This window comes from Dryobates pubescens, chromosome 23 (assembly GCF_014839835.1).
Source record: "Dryobates pubescens isolate bDryPub1 chromosome 23, bDryPub1.pri, whole genome shotgun sequence".
NCBI classification, from domain to species: Eukaryota; Metazoa; Chordata; class Aves; order Piciformes; family Picidae; genus Dryobates; species Dryobates pubescens.
This window is the reverse complement of record NC_071634.1, coordinates 7,825,148-7,842,884: the sequence shown is the minus strand read 5'-3', so window position 1 is coordinate 7,842,884 and position 17,737 is coordinate 7,825,148. Positions and strand designations below refer to the sequence as shown.

The window sequence follows — 17,737 nt, the reverse complement described above, 5'->3', positions numbered from 1 at the left end:
GTGCTGTATTTCAGAGAACAACCACATTGTTGTGCTGACTCCTACATTGTCAAGAGCTTCACTTTCAGAAAAATAGCTCTTTATTTTGCAAATGGCTGTTTATACTCTAACAGAACTGCTCATGTGCTTTTGTCTCATGTTCCAAGAACTTCAATATATTCTTTTTTAAACACCTCAGGGTAATGATTTGATTACTGTTTACTTCAATCTTTAGTATTCTAGAAGAAAGAATGTCCTGAAATAACTGGAGAGAGAGAATTTTGTAGAACTTCTTCTGTATTTTGAATTTTTATGAGCTTTAGGGTCTGGAGATCCAATCTGAGATTTAATAATGCTGTGTTATGACTATACATAAAGTATATCAGTACACTGCAAATGTCCTTCAGAAGCTTTTCTTTGTGATGAAGATTTAAGTGAACCTTTACCATTAATTTAACTGCTTTCAAGATGGAGACAGGACATGACTAATTTTATTTTTAGAGATTGTTCTATATTTGGGGTCTGCATCTGTGAGCTATCAGTTACAAAGCTTGCTTTTTTTCTTGACTGACTGCTTTTTTGCACCTGAATATTTCATTGCAGCTCAGTAAAATTTCATCATCTCATGTCTTGTGCTACTGGAAGTCACTTTCCTTACGGTGTTAGGGTGTCGTGGCTGTCTGGTAGTGCTCCTCCAGTAAGAAAGGAAGCCCATTTTACTTCCCATTCACTTCCTTTTTCCAGAAGATGGAATTTCTGGTGCCATATTTATATCAGGCTTCTGACTGGTTGATCTGCACTGCTTCAGAATCAACTCAGCTGATTTTTCTGTTTCTCTGTATTGGGTGACCATGTAGCTGCTGCCAGTAGTGTCTTGGAGCTTTTTTTATCTGCTCAGTGAAGCCTGTATCCTGAGATAAACTGAACCACTTCTCCCTTTTGGGGAAACAATATCAGCTTATTTTCTAGTGACCAAAAAATGCAAAGGGGATGTATAGGGAAAACAATCCTAAAACTTAAACCATCAAATGTTCAAGGAGATAGTGATATTTATTCTGTTGTTTAGATGTAGAAAAAATAGAATTGCACCTTAAACCCTGTGCTGGTGATAGCCTGTGGTTATACTCTGATGAAAACCACAACAGCAGGATGATCATCTTACCTGAATTTTCAGTGGTATTTCTGTCAACAAGGTGAAATCAGGAAGGCTGGCTACTATGGAAACTGTGGTCTTAACACTGAGTGCATGTTCATTATTTGCTGCCTCTTGGCTTGACAAATCTGTGAGGTTTTATTGCTGGTGTATCAAAGGTTGGAAGGCAGACCTCACAAGGGTAAACTTAAGCACGGTCTTCATTTCTGTGCTGTGGAACTGTACCCAAAATTTTAGACAGGCAATCAGCAGAGATAATGAATGTCCCTGCCACTACAGTATGTTCTGTTACTTGTTCTTGGGGGAACAAGGGAATAGCTTTTGCAAGCAGTGCAAGTACACTTTTATTCTCTCTGTGGCTCTGTAACAAAGCTGTCATGGACAGACATGTGACTTAATGTGATTCTTCCCCTTGGCTCTTGTGAGACCCCCACCTTGAATACTGCATCTGGTTCTGGTGTCCCCATCATAAGAAGGGCACAGAGTTCTTGGGAGTCCAGAGGAGGGCCACAAAGATGATCGGAGGACAGACTGAAGGAGCTGGGGTTGTTCAGCCTGAAGAGAAGACTCCAGGGGGACATTAGAACTGCCTTCCAATACCTGAAGGGATCCTTCAGGAACGCTGCAGAGGGACTTCTCATAAGGGTGTCTAGCAACAGGACAAGGGGGAATGGTTTGAAGCTGTGGGAGAGCAGGGTTAGACTGGATCTTAGGAAAAAGTTCTTCAGTACAAGGACGGTAAGACTTGGGAGGCTGTGGCTGCCTCCTCCCTGGGGGTGTTGAAGGCCAGGTTGGATGAGGCCTTGAGCAGCCGCGTCTAGTTTAGAGGTGTCCCTGCCCATGGTGGGGAGGTTGGAGCTCTGAGATCCCTTCCAACCTGAGCCATTCAGTGATTAATGCACTGCTATACCCTGTGTGTATGATGTAATCAAGGAGAGAATAAAGGTTCATTCATAACAGCACTTGCTTTCATCATGGATTAAACCCTGAGCAAAATGTTGAGGGTATATGGCCTAGATGAAAGTTAAATGTATACAGCCTGTACCTCCAGATTCTGTTTTTCTTACCAAATTTACACTGCACCTAAGGCAGGAGATCTCAAATATGGAAATGACCCAGATAGAAGTAATGACTAGACAGTTGTAGGTACTTCATGTGAAGGTGTCTCCTCTTTCTGAAAGCCTGCTCCCACAGAAGAAAAGAATGCAGGAATGCCTTTACCTATCTCCAGAAGAGCCCAGGGAAAGCTTTTTATTTCTCCACATCCCTGTGTGGGTTCTTTTGCTGTTGTTGTTTTATTGTATTTTTAAGAGTTCTGGACAGCTTAATAGGAAAACATAGTTTTGTACAGGCAGGTTTTGTTTGTCTTTATGGTGGCTGTGTAAGACACAGAAGTAATTGAATTGAGTGCTGAGAGTTTGTGATAAATTATTCCGAGTGAAACAGTCAAGGAAAATAGATTAGGTTCACAGATGGAATTTGGGATGCTCAAATATGCTACTACACTTGATACAGAGTTGAGAATTTGGAAGCAAGAAGCACCCTGTGATGCATATAGGACCATCAGAGTTCTCACAAGTGACCTAGTAGTATGTGTCTGTGCTGAGCAAACTGCTGGCTTTGGTTCATGATTACATTTAGTTCAGAATAAAGAAATTCTTGTTCCCCTGCTTGTCTCACTCCTGTCTCACTTTACAATGTCTTGTCTGATGAATCTCAAATACTTTTTCATCTGAGGTAAAAAGGCAGGAGTGAGGTGAGTGGCAGTGGACCTCTCTCCTCCATGGTGCAGCAGTGGTAGTGTGCTCGCTGCAGATGTGTAAGGCTGAAATGTAAATTATTCCTTCTGATGGCAGCTGAATTTCTCTCCCACTCTCTAGCAGAATTCTTGGGCATGAATCATGTGGTTTGGATTGCAGCTGCTTTGCTCTGCTGGAATAAATATTCTTTGGGGAAAAGAAAGAGGAGGGAAGAGATTTCCTATTACTTACAGAATTAATAGGATACTTGCAGACATGGGCTATTGGAAAGACTGCAAGGTTGGAAGTAGGAAAGCTTTAGCTTCAGCCCCATTAATACTCAAGTGTACCAAGACTTAAACCATGCTGTTCTCTTTGACAGCTTCTTGGCAGGCTTGAGTAGGCAGCTCCCAGTTAATGCACTGGCTGTTTGAAAAACTCTTCTTTGGCATTCAAGTCTTCTCTTGCAACTACAGTGAATGCAGGTGCCTGTCTTTGGTGAGGAGTCAGCTAGGTGGCAGGGCACCTAAAGCAGAGAGTGTTGCTGTGTTTAAATATAGCTCCAGGCTTCCCAGAAGCTGATAGAACAGCCAGGATGAGATTTCCAATGTTCTTGGCTGCAGGGTCTGCAGTACCTTGGAGTGTCGAAGAAATGGGACCAGTGGTTCAAGAATATTTCATGTATGCTGTTCTTTCAAAAAACCCCCACATTTATACCTGATGAACTGACTGATTTATTTGTTTATTCGTGTTAATATAACCTCTCTGGATCAAGGGAAACCAAAATCCACAGTAGCAGTTAGAAATTCATTCGGTGAAACTTGACCACTTTCAAACCCCCAGCTTAGGAGTTCTTTTTCCCCAAGGTAAATAATGTTAATAGCAATAATACACTTAGGGTGATAGTGACATTTTAAACGTTTAATCAGCTATGAATTTCTGGAGGCATGTTTTTGAAGGACAAAAGAGATCTAGTGGTATAACCTACAGGACTTTGGCTCTTCAACATAGCTTTTTGAAGCAATTTGTTATCATCTATAAGCTGGTAGATTTTACATTAACTAGGTAAATCAAAGCACTGTAAAAGATAACCTAAATAGCTGGTTTTCCTGACTGATGAAGTAATGCTTTCTGAATGTGAGGTACAGCAGGAGAAGCTTTTTTTCTTGCCTTTTGCTGTGTTAAAATTCCTGGAAGCTTTCACTTTCTGAGGGAGTATATTCAGTAAATCAGAAGAAAATACCATTTGTCAGGAGAAAGTTCGAGGTTCTGTGCATTTCTGGTGATGTGGTTCAGGGATGAGTAATGCTAAAATATTTTTCCACCCTTAGCTACATCATGAGCATGAAACAGTAAATAGTGTTAGTCTAGGTCACTAGTCCCAACTTTTTTGACTCTTTGACTGGGTGGTTACTTCCACATGTGATACTTCAGAGCTCGCACTTGCTCCTTTCTTGAGGCCTTGCCAAAAGTCCTGTGTATCTAGATTTTTATGGATTTGGGGGGAATCTGGGATGTTGAGGGTTTAATGCTTATACTGTCTCATTGAAAATGCAATGAAAATATTTAGTGGGAAGAAATATGAACGTAAGGAAAACCAGCAGGGAAAATCTGACTGAAAAATATTGCCAGCAAATGGGAAGTCTGATGTTTAAATGACTCAAATGATTAATAAATAAACCACTTTTCCTGTTGATTAAGGATTTAAGAGCACTGACAAGCTAAGTTGAATGAAACTGACAGACCAACTATAACCCCAGCATAGGTTCTCTGACTAAAATCAATGAGTTCTCCTCAAATTCTGTTGTAGATGGCAATGAAAACAAAGCAACGCATGCTAAAGGAAGACTGGGAGTTTTTTAAACAGAGACGTTTTATTGAAGAGCAGGTAGGATTTGATTTCTATTTCTCTACCATTTTATGATGATTGATGTCTAGTTGGAAGATGCAAACACCTGAGTACAGTATATTCTGCTAGTTCCATGCAATCTAATTCTGCAACTACACCAGGCATGACATTTGGTCAGGTAAAACACAGAAAAACAGCATCCCAGAAGAATATGTTGCAGTCTGACCTTGCAGTTACTAGAAGGTAAAAACATAAGCACCATAACTGTAGTTTCAGGGTTCAATACCAGCTGTTAAAATTCTTGATGTAGTAAAAGGGGAATTTTTGATGCCTTAGAGTGGGATCCAAAACAGCCAATACATTGAGTGTGGAGCTGCCTTGGGGAGCGTTGTGTTCAAGAGTTTAACAAACTCCCTGCTGTGTGCAGAGCTGAGGAGTGTGAGCTGCAGTAGCAGGGCAGATGATTGCATCTGTTATGACTCCAGAGATGGCTCCTACATCTGTTTTGTGGGGAGAAAGCTGAACTGAAAGAACTAGCTGCCTTTTTTGAGATGTAGCCAGATCCTATCTTATTAGAAAACTGTGGTTTAAGACATGGTACTGGCTTTCTGTAGCCTGGGAGTGTTCGGGTATGTATCATGGTCTCCATATGAGAACAGTTTGACTAGGCTGGAGTTAAGACTGGATGGGGAACCTCTGTTCCTGTACCACTCTGCAAAGAGAAATGCTACTTGTGGGTCAGAGTAGGACAGCACGTTTTAATAGACATAAGCTGAAATTGGTAATGTCTCAAAGCAGTCACCAGTAAGTACTTTTGCATATAAGGAACATAAGCCTGTGTTAACCATGTCTTTAGAACATCTGGTATACAGGGCTCCTTAGAGGACTTGAGGAAGAATCCTCTTTTTACTTGATCCTAATTGGTCTTAAGTGAGCTGTAAGCCCCTGGCTGCTTAGGTAAGGCTCAGGCCTGGGCATCGAGAGAAGTTGAAGCTTGGGCACATCCTTGTTTAACCTGAGGTTTGTAGGTATTTAATGAAATTAGGTGCTTTTGGGATTAAGTCTCTGCTAGGTGGGAGGTTATTTGGATTGTATTTTTTCACTAATGTCAGGTCTTGGTTTTGGCAGCTACTTTAATCCTTGAATCCTGTAGCCATCATGGTTACAGACTTAGTGCTAATTCTTTTTTGCAAGCTAAGGGTGAGTTAGCATTCTCTTTCCATTTGTCAGCAGCATCCTTGAAACAAGAAGTGCTCAAGCTGAGAGTGCATCAGCAGAGATCAAGGAGATGGACTTGGCCACTTCACTATTTCATAGAAACACACTTTCTTTGAACAGTTTCAGTGCCAAATGTTTATTGCTTGTAACTTTGACTTCCTTTTCCCTCATAATCAAACCAACACCTTCATGAAACTATTCTGAACTATTCTTCTTTTAAAATACTTTGTCCCCAGAACCCTTTTTGATGATGTAATTTGTTAATCATGATCTGCCATTAAATTGTCAATGGAAAGCCTTGCACTACTAAAACACTGCCTTTATAATTTACTTCAGCTTAATAACAAGAAAGCACTAGCTGGGGAGAACAACTTCACAGACACAATGAGACACATGCTGTCATCACGTTTGAGCATGCCTGACTGTCCCAACTGTAATTATAGAAGAAGGTGAGCCAATGTTTTTCCTATGAAATCATAATAAACCATTGGTTTCTTGTGCGAGGAGAAAGGAAATACATTATTGGAACAAAGAGTGGGGTTGCTTTAAACAAATGCTACTTAAAGAAGCTCCTAAAAAAAAATCTGGAATCTTAATTCCTGAACAGATGTACTTGTGATGACTGCAGTCTCTCACACATTTTAACGTGTGGCATCATGGACTCTCCTATAACGGACGATATCCACATTAACCAGTTACCGCTGCAAATCGATTCCGCTCCGGATTATCTCTCGGAGATCCGCCCTCCCAGCATGTCTTCTGCAAGCTCAGGATCGGGATCCAGCTCACCTATTACAATTCAGCAACATCCCAGGCTGATCCTGGCAGATAACGGTTCTGCACCAACTTTGTAAGTTCTTTTTGCTCTGCTAACGTTTTGTAGCGAATGGAACTGAAGCAGGGAACTTGCACTGGTTGACTCATGAGGCGTTGCCAGTTTTGCTTCAGAAAACCTGTGGTCTGAATCCAGCACCATTCTAACTACTCCAGTGATCCAGTTCCTAAAAGAACTCATTGCTATTGAGGAATTTAGGAGTTTCTCCCATGTTCAGTGTTCCCTACTTACTGTTACTGGGTTGATATTTAATGTATGGGAAGAATTGAATTTTAAGTTTTCCCACATCACTCTTTTCCTTGAAAGGAGTCATTTGCATAAGGCTTTTTGTTCATCGAATTTAAGGTCATCCATGTTCTGTCATCATTGATTCCATGGAATCATTTTGGTTGGAAAAGACCTTTCAGATTAAGCCCAACCATTCTCTACATAGATACTTGGTCAGAAACAGTGGTGGGAAAATATTTCACAGGAACAGCAGGGAATTTTGTTTCCAATCCAGGCATGCATCTGCTCTGGTCAGTGGGGTTATAAATCAGATTGCTTGTTTTGAGTTGCTGGATACAATCAGTGCAATTAGACAACTCAGAAGACAATCTTCTGCTTCCTGATGAGAACATTTATGCAAGGGATGCCCTCAGCTTTATTTTATTTTGGTGTTCTACCTGCCTTTGCTGAGATTACTGAGCACTGTGATTTATCTGAGCCGCTTCTCCCCTCAGCGGTAGTGATGATGAAGATGTTGCACCGTTATCAGCAAAGTTTGCTGATATCTACCCACTGAATAATTACGATGATGCAGAGGTTGTAGCCAACATGAATGGAATCCACAGCGAGCTAAACGGCGGAGGTGAAAACATGGCATTGAAAGATGAGGTACAGCATTCCCAGTGTCCTGATGCTTTCTGGCAGTTGGATGTGCTGGCTTGGAGAGAGGCTTAACTTTCAGCCCCATGGTAATGAGTTTGTGTTGTCCAGTCTCCTCAGGTGAGCAGTACTAGTAGCAGTTCCTCAGAAGCAGATGATGATGAAGCGGATGGGGAGAGCAGTGGTGAGCCACCAGGGACTCAAAAGGAGGAAACGGCTCTAGGAAAAAGGACGTTAAGGAAAGATGAAGCAAAAATGGATAGTCCACCACCCTCTTACCCCAGCCAGCAGGTACAGTCATCTAAAAGCAACCCTTTCAGTAAATTGAGTTTTTGAAATGTGGCTGCTGGAATGGTGATACCTTTACACCAGATGTCATTTCTAATGTATTAAATTAGCACTAGCTATGTCTGAGCCCTAAAAATATTTTTCATCTGGTGAAATGTTGTATGTCTGGCCAAGGCCCTCATCCTTACATGGTCTGTGACCTCTGTCAAACTAGTTTGAAACTGATGAACAGATTCTGTGGTGTTGTGTAAAATCCAATGAGGTTGTAAGTCTGCCTGAGGGAAGCAAACTAAAATGCAAGACAAAAATGCAGTTTTAACCTTTTCTCTTTTATGTTTTCCTTAAAGGAAAAAGAATTTTCTCTGAGTTCTTTTGAGCAATTCTTAATGACTTGCTTTTTAGCCTGATTTTTCAGAGCTGACTCTACCTTGCGATGCTGCATTCACTGGTGCATGCCATGTACATTTGAGACTTGGATGTTATCTGTTGGGGTTGCTCATTTACTCAGTATCTTTATTTCTGTTGGGGTTGCTCATTTACTCAGTATCTTTATTTCTCTTTGGATTCCTTTTCATGCTCAGTACCCAAAGGTTTGTCAATTGGATTTTGAATCTCACCATACTCTTTGATCTCCCTTTTCTGTTAATTAATAGATGAGCATTGGTTTCTTGGTAATACTGAGGGTTCTTTTTATGAGGAAAATTGCTTGTGTGTGGTGTTAGTTTGTTTGGGGTTTTTTTTTCTCCTTCTCTGCATAGTGAATTAATTGAATCATGTTGGGTTTATGAAAGGTTAGGTTGTTAAAATACACCTGCGTTCCATGCTGTCACGTTTTTAGGTGATAATGAGGAGTTGTTTGTTTCTGTGAGAGGCTATTTAAGGACAATGCCACCTGTCAGTTTTCCTTTTAGAAATCTGAGTTTGTTCCTGTGGCTTTTTTGAAAAATGGGTACTGCCACATTGCTGGGAAAAAGAGCAACTGGGAAACATTCCTGGTAGTGCTGCTGTTAGAGCTATCTTCCCCTGAGATGTTATATGAGCTGAGGGAGGGAAGAGGAGCTGCTCTTTCCCGGACTGCTTTGCTTCCAAGGTCTTGGATCCTTTTGGGAAGAAACAGGCTAATGATCCCTTGAGGTCAGCAGAAGGTTCTAATGAGGCCTGGATTTCTCATGGCTGCTGCAATTATGAAATTTTTCATGAGAAATGTCTGCTTAGCACAGTTACACAATGGCTGAGTTTGGAAGGGACATTTGCTGGCAGTCTAGCCCAGCCCTCCTGCTCAAAGCAAGATCATACAGAGGAGGTTGGTCAGTGCTGTGTCCAGTCACGTTTTGGATATCACCAAAGATGGAGGCTCCAGAATTGCTGTTGCAGTGTTAGACCATTCTCACAAACTGTGTTGGAGTGGAATTTGCTATATGTCAGTCTGTGCCCATTTCCTCTTGTCCTTTCATGTGACATCACTGAGAGGAGTCTGGCACTCTCTGCTTTCCTCTTCCCTGTCCAGGAAGGGCACGCATACACACACACACAGATAAGATCCTGAGTCTTCTCTCTTGAGGCTGAACAGTCCTAGCTCTCTCAGCTTCTTCTTGTATGACAGATGCTCCAAGTCCCAAATCATCTTTGTGATCCTTCACTGGACTCATTGCAGTATGTCCACACACTGTACTGGTGAGGCTAGAAGTGGATCCAGTACCCCAGGTGTCTCACTAGTACTGAGCAGAGTGAAGCAGTCATCTCCTTTGATGTGCTGGCAGTGCTCTGCTGAGTGCAGCTCAGGACTACTTCCCACTTAATCAGCTGATCCACCCTTAGTACTACTTTCTACACACACTGTTCTTCTCTATGCCTGCAAAATATCATCCAATTTGGTTTTTTGGAGCCTTTTTTTATAGTGGGGTAATGAAGTGATATCATTTGATTGTTACTAGGCAGGGTTCCTATTCCTGGCTGTTCTTGATTATTTCTATCAGTGTCTCATTTGTCACTGATAGTGGTCACAGAATCGTAGAACGGAGCGGTTCAGAAGGGACTTCTGGAGCTTTAGTCCACCCCCCCTGCTAAAGCAGGGTCACCAAGAGCAGGTTGCTCAGGTAGGTTTGGAATCTCTGCAGAGAGAGACACCCCAGCCTCTCTGGGCACCCTGCTCCAGGGCTCTGGCGCAGCAAAGAAGTTTTTCCTTATGTTTAGGTGGAACTTCCTGTGTCCTAGTCTGTGCTCCTTGTCCTATCACTGGGCATCACTGAGAAGAGCCCAGCCCCATTCTCCTGACTCTCACCCTGTAGCTACACATCAGCATTGAACAAGATCCCCTCTATCAGCTTATCTACAGGCTAACTAGCTCTTAGTCTGCCAGCCTCTCCTCTTAAGAGAGATGTTCGCAGCATCTTCATAGCCCTCACTGGACTCTCTCCAGTAGTTCCCTGTCTTCCTAAATGGTCATGAAATACCTGATCAGTGTGAAGTGCTGTCAGGTTTTGGAGCACTCCATTTTTAACTAAGATAAAGATCTAGTGCTTTTCCTTCACTACAAGATTTTCCACTGGTATAGATGAAAGAATTCTGTGGATGCTCTGAAAATACTAAGGAGATAATATTAATGCTGAGTAGGAAAAAAGGATGGGGGAAGTGCCTGATCTGTAGAGGGGTTTGGAAATTACTGGGTTTTATATTTGTTTCATTTTCTTACAGGCTGACCAAGGTCCAAATGCTTGTGAATGTCACGTTTGCAAACAAGAAGCCTCAGGTCTAACAGCCTCTGCACTTGCAACTGGACGCCTGCCTGCTGGCCACCAGTTTATGAACCCTGAAAAACCTGCACATCCTGCACTTCATCTTTATCCTCACATCCATGGACATATACCATTGCATACAATCCCTCATCTGCCTCGTCCTCTTATCCACCCCACCTTGTATACAGCTTCTCCCTTCACACACAATAAGGTAAGCCTGAGGCAATCTTCTATGAACCAGTATGGCTGAGTGTCAGGGAAACCATGGAAGCTGCTTGGAGTTGTGGTCTGTTTATAGGAGTCTTCATGGAGGGAATAGTGAGGGGTAGGGGCCAGGACAGATTCAGAGCTGGTGGAAGATTGATACAGCAGGTCTAAGGGTGGCTTTTGTCAGGAAAACAATTTCCATGTACCGTGATGAGAAAGCACGTGGAGTCAAATGAGGCTGGAATGATAGAAACAGTGATGGAACTTTAGTCCATGTAATAGGACTCATTAAATCTGTATTTCATATATATCAGAGGTCAAAATTTAATATTCTTTTCTGGCAATGTCCTGAGGGGTCTAGGTAAAAATGTGATTTCTTTACTTTGTGAGACAAATGAATCATGGGAGTCTATTTGCAAGGAGTTTTGAGTGCTTTGAGAAAACCTGGGCTTTCTGCAGGTTCTGCAACATTCTTTTGACCCCAAACTTGTAAGTAGTGAGCAAGAGGAAGATGTGGAACAAGGATTAGGACCAAGTGACGGCTTTTCAGAAGTAGGAGCCAAAAGTAAGCCTTGCCCTTGCTGTGGTGTAGTTTCACATCGGTGCTGCTGAAAGGGGCAAAGTTTTGTGATTAGCTACACATTCCTGTCATCTCCTTTGCATCTAGTCCAGTGATCCTGTGGTTGGAGGTAGGCTAGAGAGGTTCACGGTGATGGCTGTTACTTACTCTTGCTGTCCTTCTTGACATCCACTTGAGTTTGTCTGTCTTCTCAGTGTCCCTTCCTCATCTTTTGCAGTACACCAGTTCTGTAGCTGCAGTGTGCCAGCCTGCCATCTCTCAACAGCCCACTACCATTTTTCTGAAACCCTAATGATACTCCATGTTGGTTATCCTTCCAGAGCTGTTCTTGCATCCCTCATAGTGGTCTGCTCAAGCTCCCATCCATCTGCTCAAGCTCCCATCACTGATCTCTGCAGCCTTTCCTTTTGGAAGACCTTTCTGAGGCAGAACATTTGTAGTGCACAATCAAGGCCCCACCAGAAGCCCTGTGCGCAGCAGCAGGCTGCTGGCACTGAGTGGTTTTGTAATGCAGGCCAGATCTGTTAGCCCTGGCACAGAACCTGACCCAGCTTGGTGTTTGTGTTGTGCTGGAGCTGGAAAGACATGTGCAGCAGCTGAAGCTTTAAGGAGTTTTCGACTTCGAAGACCCGACTTAATTCAGCAGAGCTGGTAGTGAAGGAGCTAAGAAGCCCTGCTGGATCAGGCGGGGTTCCTCATGGATAGCCTGTTCTGTCCTGTGAAATGCTTCATTGTACCCATGTATGTGAGTTTTCTTTCAGGCAGGGTATTGCCACCCCTCCCATCTTCACAATCAGAGTGAAAACCCATCTGCATAGCAGAAGGACAGTGGCTGTATAAGTAGTTTCCTTAGCCAGAAATGCTTTAGACTTTCATCTCTGAAATGTCACTGGACTCTGGTGATAGTTTTGCTATCTAGATCTACTTCTGCCTAGTTTTTCATTTTATCTAATCTAGTGCAAAAATACAACCAACTCATTTTTCCTTGACTTTTTTGAGGGTGACAGGGATTGAATATGATGCTTGCATTGCTCAAAGCCTCTGAGAGAAAGTTACATTTTAGAATGTGAATAAACAATTTCAGCCAGAAGAAATGGGGTGAGCCAGAGCAATATGCCTTCCTTAAACCAAGACAAAGCCTGTGTACCCTTTTCTTTTCCCCAGCAGCTTCTTAAAATGGAAAAGGATATTCCTTGCCTGTTAAATTTCAAGTCAGGAATCTGCTAATACTTAGAGGTGAAAAGGGTGGAAGACTATAATCAACTTAAAAATATGTTTTAAGATAATAAGTGTTTAATTTCTTTTTCTGCTGCCCTTATTTTTCACTCTGAAGTGTTTGCAATCCCTTTATCACAATTGTCTGATGTGCTAATGATTATCATGTCACAGAGGATTGTTTTTGGCACCTTGGGATTTGAAAGGTAATAATTCCTAACAAGTTCTACACTGCTTTTACAGAAAAATGAGAGTCTACCAGTGCATATTAATCCAAGTCTTTTTGGAGAACACTTTTGTGTTCATCAGTTAGCTGAATCCAAGAGCTGTGTTTGATTATGAAGTGTATTCATGCCCATGCAGTCTGTGTAATATGTTATCTGTGCAAAAAATCAACAAACCAGTCTTTTTATCATTCTGGGAAACACTGGTAATTGTGCTTTTTAGAATGCCTTTCCCAGTTGAAACACTGTGATTTGAATATTGCTGTTGGAGTGACTGTGTAAGCAAACAGAATATTAATGAGGAAAATACTCTTTTATTTTTGTAGGCATTACCGCCGGCTCCAGTTCAGAATCATACAAACAAGCATCAAGTATTCAATGCATCTCTCCAAGATCATATTTATCCAAGCTGTTTTGGGAGCACTCCAGATTGGAATAGCTCTAAATTTATAAGTCTTTGGGGTTCAGAGATGATGAATGACAAGAACTGGAATCCTGCTACATTTTTGCCTGATACAATTCCTGGTGAGGGTTTGCTACTGCTTCACACTGACTAGTTAAAAGCCTTATGTTCTGAAATGCTGTGTGACACTTTTTGCCAGGAATGGTAGGTTTCATCACCATGATTTTAGATGGTGGCATTCTGGCAGAGCTTTGCTGCCATTTCTCCTCCAGGAGGGCTGAAAAATGGAACATAAATTCTTGTGTGTTGGGAAAGGATGCTAAAGGCGATGGACTAACATGTAATTTTTCACCTGCAGTCACTTCAGAGGTATTTTTGTCTGCAGAAGTTTAGGGTTGCAAAGAGATAGGGATTAAGGGCAAGTTTAAGTGGCTTTTGGTCTTCTACCACAAAGGCCTGCTTCTTGTCTACAGGGTTGTAAGAGCACTGGTGGCATGGTACTACATCCTTTACACAGGTAATTGCATTGCCATTCACAAAGTCACAGGCATAAGTCAAGTGAAAAATTCAAGCCTTTGGAAATACAGTTGGTCAAGTGAAAAAGAGGACACATGAGAGAGATCTTTCCATTCACATCATTGCAGATATCAAAATGCCTCATTGTATCTGACTTGATGAAAAAGGAAGCTTGGGTGTGTGGTGTGGCTTTTTTTTCCCAGCAGATTGCTGGTAACTTGTGTTGAGCTACTGCAGTGACACCTAAAACAAAAGGCTTTTAAAAACCTTCAGAAATCTTCCCTAGCAGGATAGCTCAGCTGTGTACACATACAGTTGTAGGTAGCTGTTCCAGCAGGTCCTCAGGGGAAAGCTTGTGTGGAAGGTGTTAGTGTAGTTAGCTGGGATTTCCAGTAAACTGGGATATGAGGTGGTATTGAGAGAAGGAGGTGTTATTCCTGCTTGTTGCATGGCAAACCTGGACTGTATTAAAGCTGACATTCTTAGTATGCAGAGTGATGTTAATTTTTAATTTTTCAGTTATCAATGGGTAAAGAGGTCTGTAGCATTTTTGCTACTTGTTGACACACATTGAGTAGTGTTCTGAAAATTGTAACTTGAAGGTTTGTGAATTCTGCTGTGAGACTTCTCAGCACGTTTTGCAACAGCTATTTTATTTGGGAGAGGTGGAGAGGGAAAGGAGGATCACTTACTAATCCTACTAAGCCAACACAAACAAAATATCCTTGTTATTATGTATCTGAATTAGTGAGTGGTTAATTCTAAATGCCATAAAGAGAATTTTGTAGCTCTGTGATACTTAATTGCTGTGTGTTTCACTTTAAGGGGGTGATATATTAGCACCAGCGCTCTCAGAAATAAGACCCGAAGCACTTCCTACAACATCTAGCAATGAAGCAACAGCAGTTACTGACAGCAAAGAGAAAAAGAATGCTGCAAAGAAGAAATGTCTGTACAATTTCCAGGATGCCTTTATGGAAGCTAATAAAGTTGTCATGGCAACTTCTTCTGCCACTTCTTCTGTCTCCTGCACGGCAACCACAGTGCAGTCAAGCAGCAACCAATTCAAAGTATCATCCAAGCGACCTTCATCAATAGGTAAGGATTTGTTACTCTCATAGAGGTTAGTAACTGACTCAAGAACATTTAAACCTAAAGAAAATCCTTAAGATACATAATGTTACTAAAATAAGCACACAGATTTAATTGCTGTTCGTGTTACTCTTGAGTTACAGTCTCTGTACTTCAGAATTAAAGAACTTCGTAGAAGACTTTGATGTTAGAGTTTGGAAGCAGTAGTAGGAAGGTGTTGAAATGCTGCTGATTTTTACAGAAACTGAGAACATCCAGCACTGTGTAGGATTCTTTGGGTAGCTAATGGAGACTTATTGACTAGTTGTTAATAGTAAGTGATTTCTTTTCTCCCCAATTTAGGTGAAGTGTTTCACAATATTAATAAAGAGGACCATAGACATTCTGCACCAGTTGCACCACGAAATAGTCCTACCAGTTTAGCATCCCTTCCTTCACTGTCTCCTGCTGCACTGTCTCCAGCCTCTACGCCACATCTTCCAAATCTTGCTGCCCCTTCTTTCCCCAAAACTGCTGCAACAGCCCCTGGATTTGTGGATCCTCATTCAGGTCTTTGTCCTACCACAGTTGCACCTCCTACTTCAACCACAGACAGCTCTGTAAGTGCCCCACCAAGTGTCTGCAGGTAAGCTTATTGTTTCTATTGCTCTTTTTTACAGTAGAAAAGGAATTGAAGTCCAGATTCTGCTTCTCATTTGCAAATGGTCCATGTGTGCAACAACTGTGTGCTCAGCAAATGAGACAGTTCAGATGCTCACTGTGTAACTTGATGTGAGACTTTACAAGCAGGATTTCTATGGCAGAATCTAGTTACTGAGATTAGAGACTGCAAAACACAGTTTTGATCTCTTCAGAGATGTGACCTGGGTTAAGTCAAGCTCTATTCTTTCTTACTCTGTCATTGCCAGTAGCAGTTGCTGCTGCTGACACACAAGTGTCTGTTTTCTGTCATTTTGGCTTTGCAGAGCAAGCAGCAATGAACAGCTCTGAAAAAGTCAGGAGCCTGTAGACAGATTTAGCTCAAACTACAGGAATGTCACTTATGGTCTAGAAACCTGCCATGCAGCAACACATTTTCATCAGTACACTTAAGCATCAGTCCCACCATTTCTAGAGTGATTGTAGTGCAGAAGTATGGTCTGATTTTTCAAAGGTCCTGGAGGTTGAGAGTAGTTTGGAGTTGTCTTATGGTTACCTATCATGGCAGACTGACAGTGGTGCCAAGTCTTTGATCTGTCTGGAGAGTCCAAGTGTAACATAAAAGTAGCTCAGTCATTGCTGTGAAGTACTCTGACCTGTAGGGCTGTGCTCTTGGTTGCTTTCATGGAATGGTCATGGTTGAAAGGGACCTCTGGACATCATCTAGTTGTCTTTTTTTATTAGACACTTTTGAAGCAAATAGCATCATTTTAGAAGAATGAGGCAGCAGATAGGTTGGCCACAGTTATGCAGAGCTCTGAAGCAATCAACTGTTCTGTACCTGCTTCTTGAAGAGAAATGCTAGTTATTTCCCTTAAAAAGAGAGGTGCAAACAAGGCTATGGGAATATTTTGGTTTTAGCTGACCTCAGTTTTTTGAAGTCAAAAGTTTGAAAGCCTATCTAAAACCAAGGGATCATCTGAGAAAGGTTTCGTTCTTTGCAGCTGCGCAGCTCTGTTCAGGCCACAAGTGATGAGATGGGCAGCAGTTTCCAAAGCATCCCATTTGAAAAGAAAGTAGAATCACTGCTTTGGAAACTTTTACCTGTTCAAAGCCAGGAAGAACAATTCCAAAACTCTTTCTCTAGTTCTTGTTCAGTGAGGTTTTCATAAATCACTTTCCCATGTATCGTCTTGTCTTGGTTTTGCAAGCTCCTGTATGTAGGCTGAAGGATTTGATGGCTGAGCATCATTGTTCCTGGTAGATGGGTTTGTTCAAGTGCCTTATTTATTATCCTGTGGTGTTTTTATAAGCTGGTTCTTTCTTTAATATAGTGATCCTGACTGTGAGGGCCATCGCTGTGAGAACAGTAACACGTATGACCATCAACAGTATGATGGAGAGGAGAGCCAAGATGAAGACAGCTGTTCAGAGCATAGCTCCAGTACCTCAACATCCACAAATCAGAAGGAAGGCAAATACTGTGACTGCTGTTACTGTGAGTTCTTCGGCCATGGAGGAGTAAGTCATCAGATTTTATATTGGTTTTACTTGCTTTCTTGTCACTAACTCATCACTGATAGCTTGTGATTTATCAGACTGCAGCCTAGGGGGGATGGTACTGGAGCTCACTCAAAAGAATTAGTAAAAGGAACATGAGCAGGTGTTTTCCATTGTGACATGAAGAACTGAAACAAACCTTTCCAACTGAAAGCAATTCAAGGGCAATGAAAATGAGTAAAAGCTGTAGGAAGCAACCGGCTTGGATAATAGATACCATGTTTGACTGCAACTGCAAACAGGAACACTGAGGCATTGAAATTACTGTATGGAATTTATGCCTTCATTTGGAGGGTTGTAATTATAAACAATGCCATGAAATGGGGTAAAAGTACACTTAATATAGGATAGTTTGGAAAATGTGCATGGCAATTTATGAGCTGTTCTCCCAGCTGTAAAAATACAAATCCTGACAGTATTCACTTGAATTGGATTTAAAAAAGGGGGGGGGGGATAAGAGAGGCAGCTCTTCTTATGTAGAACATAGGCAATTACACCTTTATCAAAGGGAAACCCAATCTGAATCTTGCAAGTTTTCAGTATTACAGTTTTCTTCACTGGTACATTTTGGTAGGTACTGCCTTGTGTTTGCATTTAAAGGGTGTTTTGAAGAAATGATAAAGTTCAAGAGCATGCAG

At 41.7% G+C, this 17,737-nt stretch overlaps 1 protein-coding gene across 2 annotated transcripts in view; it reads left to right on the top strand.

The window, feature by feature from the left end:
- The window catches only part of FAM193A (family with sequence similarity 193 member A), a 69,402-nt gene that overhangs the window by 42,882 nt on the left and 8,783 nt on the right, over nt 1-17,737 (top strand). The window contains exons 9-18 of one of the 2 annotated variants that reach the window (XM_054172169.1): nt 4,682-4,759; nt 6,275-6,387; nt 6,546-6,788; nt 7,496-7,649; nt 7,752-7,931; nt 10,623-10,874; nt 13,216-13,414; nt 14,634-14,906; nt 15,243-15,525; nt 16,874-17,060. In XM_054172169.1, the coding sequence (XP_054028144.1) occupies nt 4,682-4,759; nt 6,275-6,387; nt 6,546-6,788; nt 7,496-7,649; nt 7,752-7,931; nt 10,623-10,874; nt 13,216-13,414; nt 14,634-14,906; nt 15,243-15,525; nt 16,874-17,060 (1,962 nt within the window). The remainder of the gene's footprint in view (nt 1-4,681; nt 4,760-6,274; nt 6,388-6,545; nt 6,789-7,495; nt 7,650-7,751; nt 7,932-10,622; nt 10,875-13,215; nt 13,415-14,633; nt 14,907-15,242; nt 15,526-16,873; nt 17,061-17,737) is intronic. The other variant, XM_054172172.1, reaches the window with a different exon arrangement.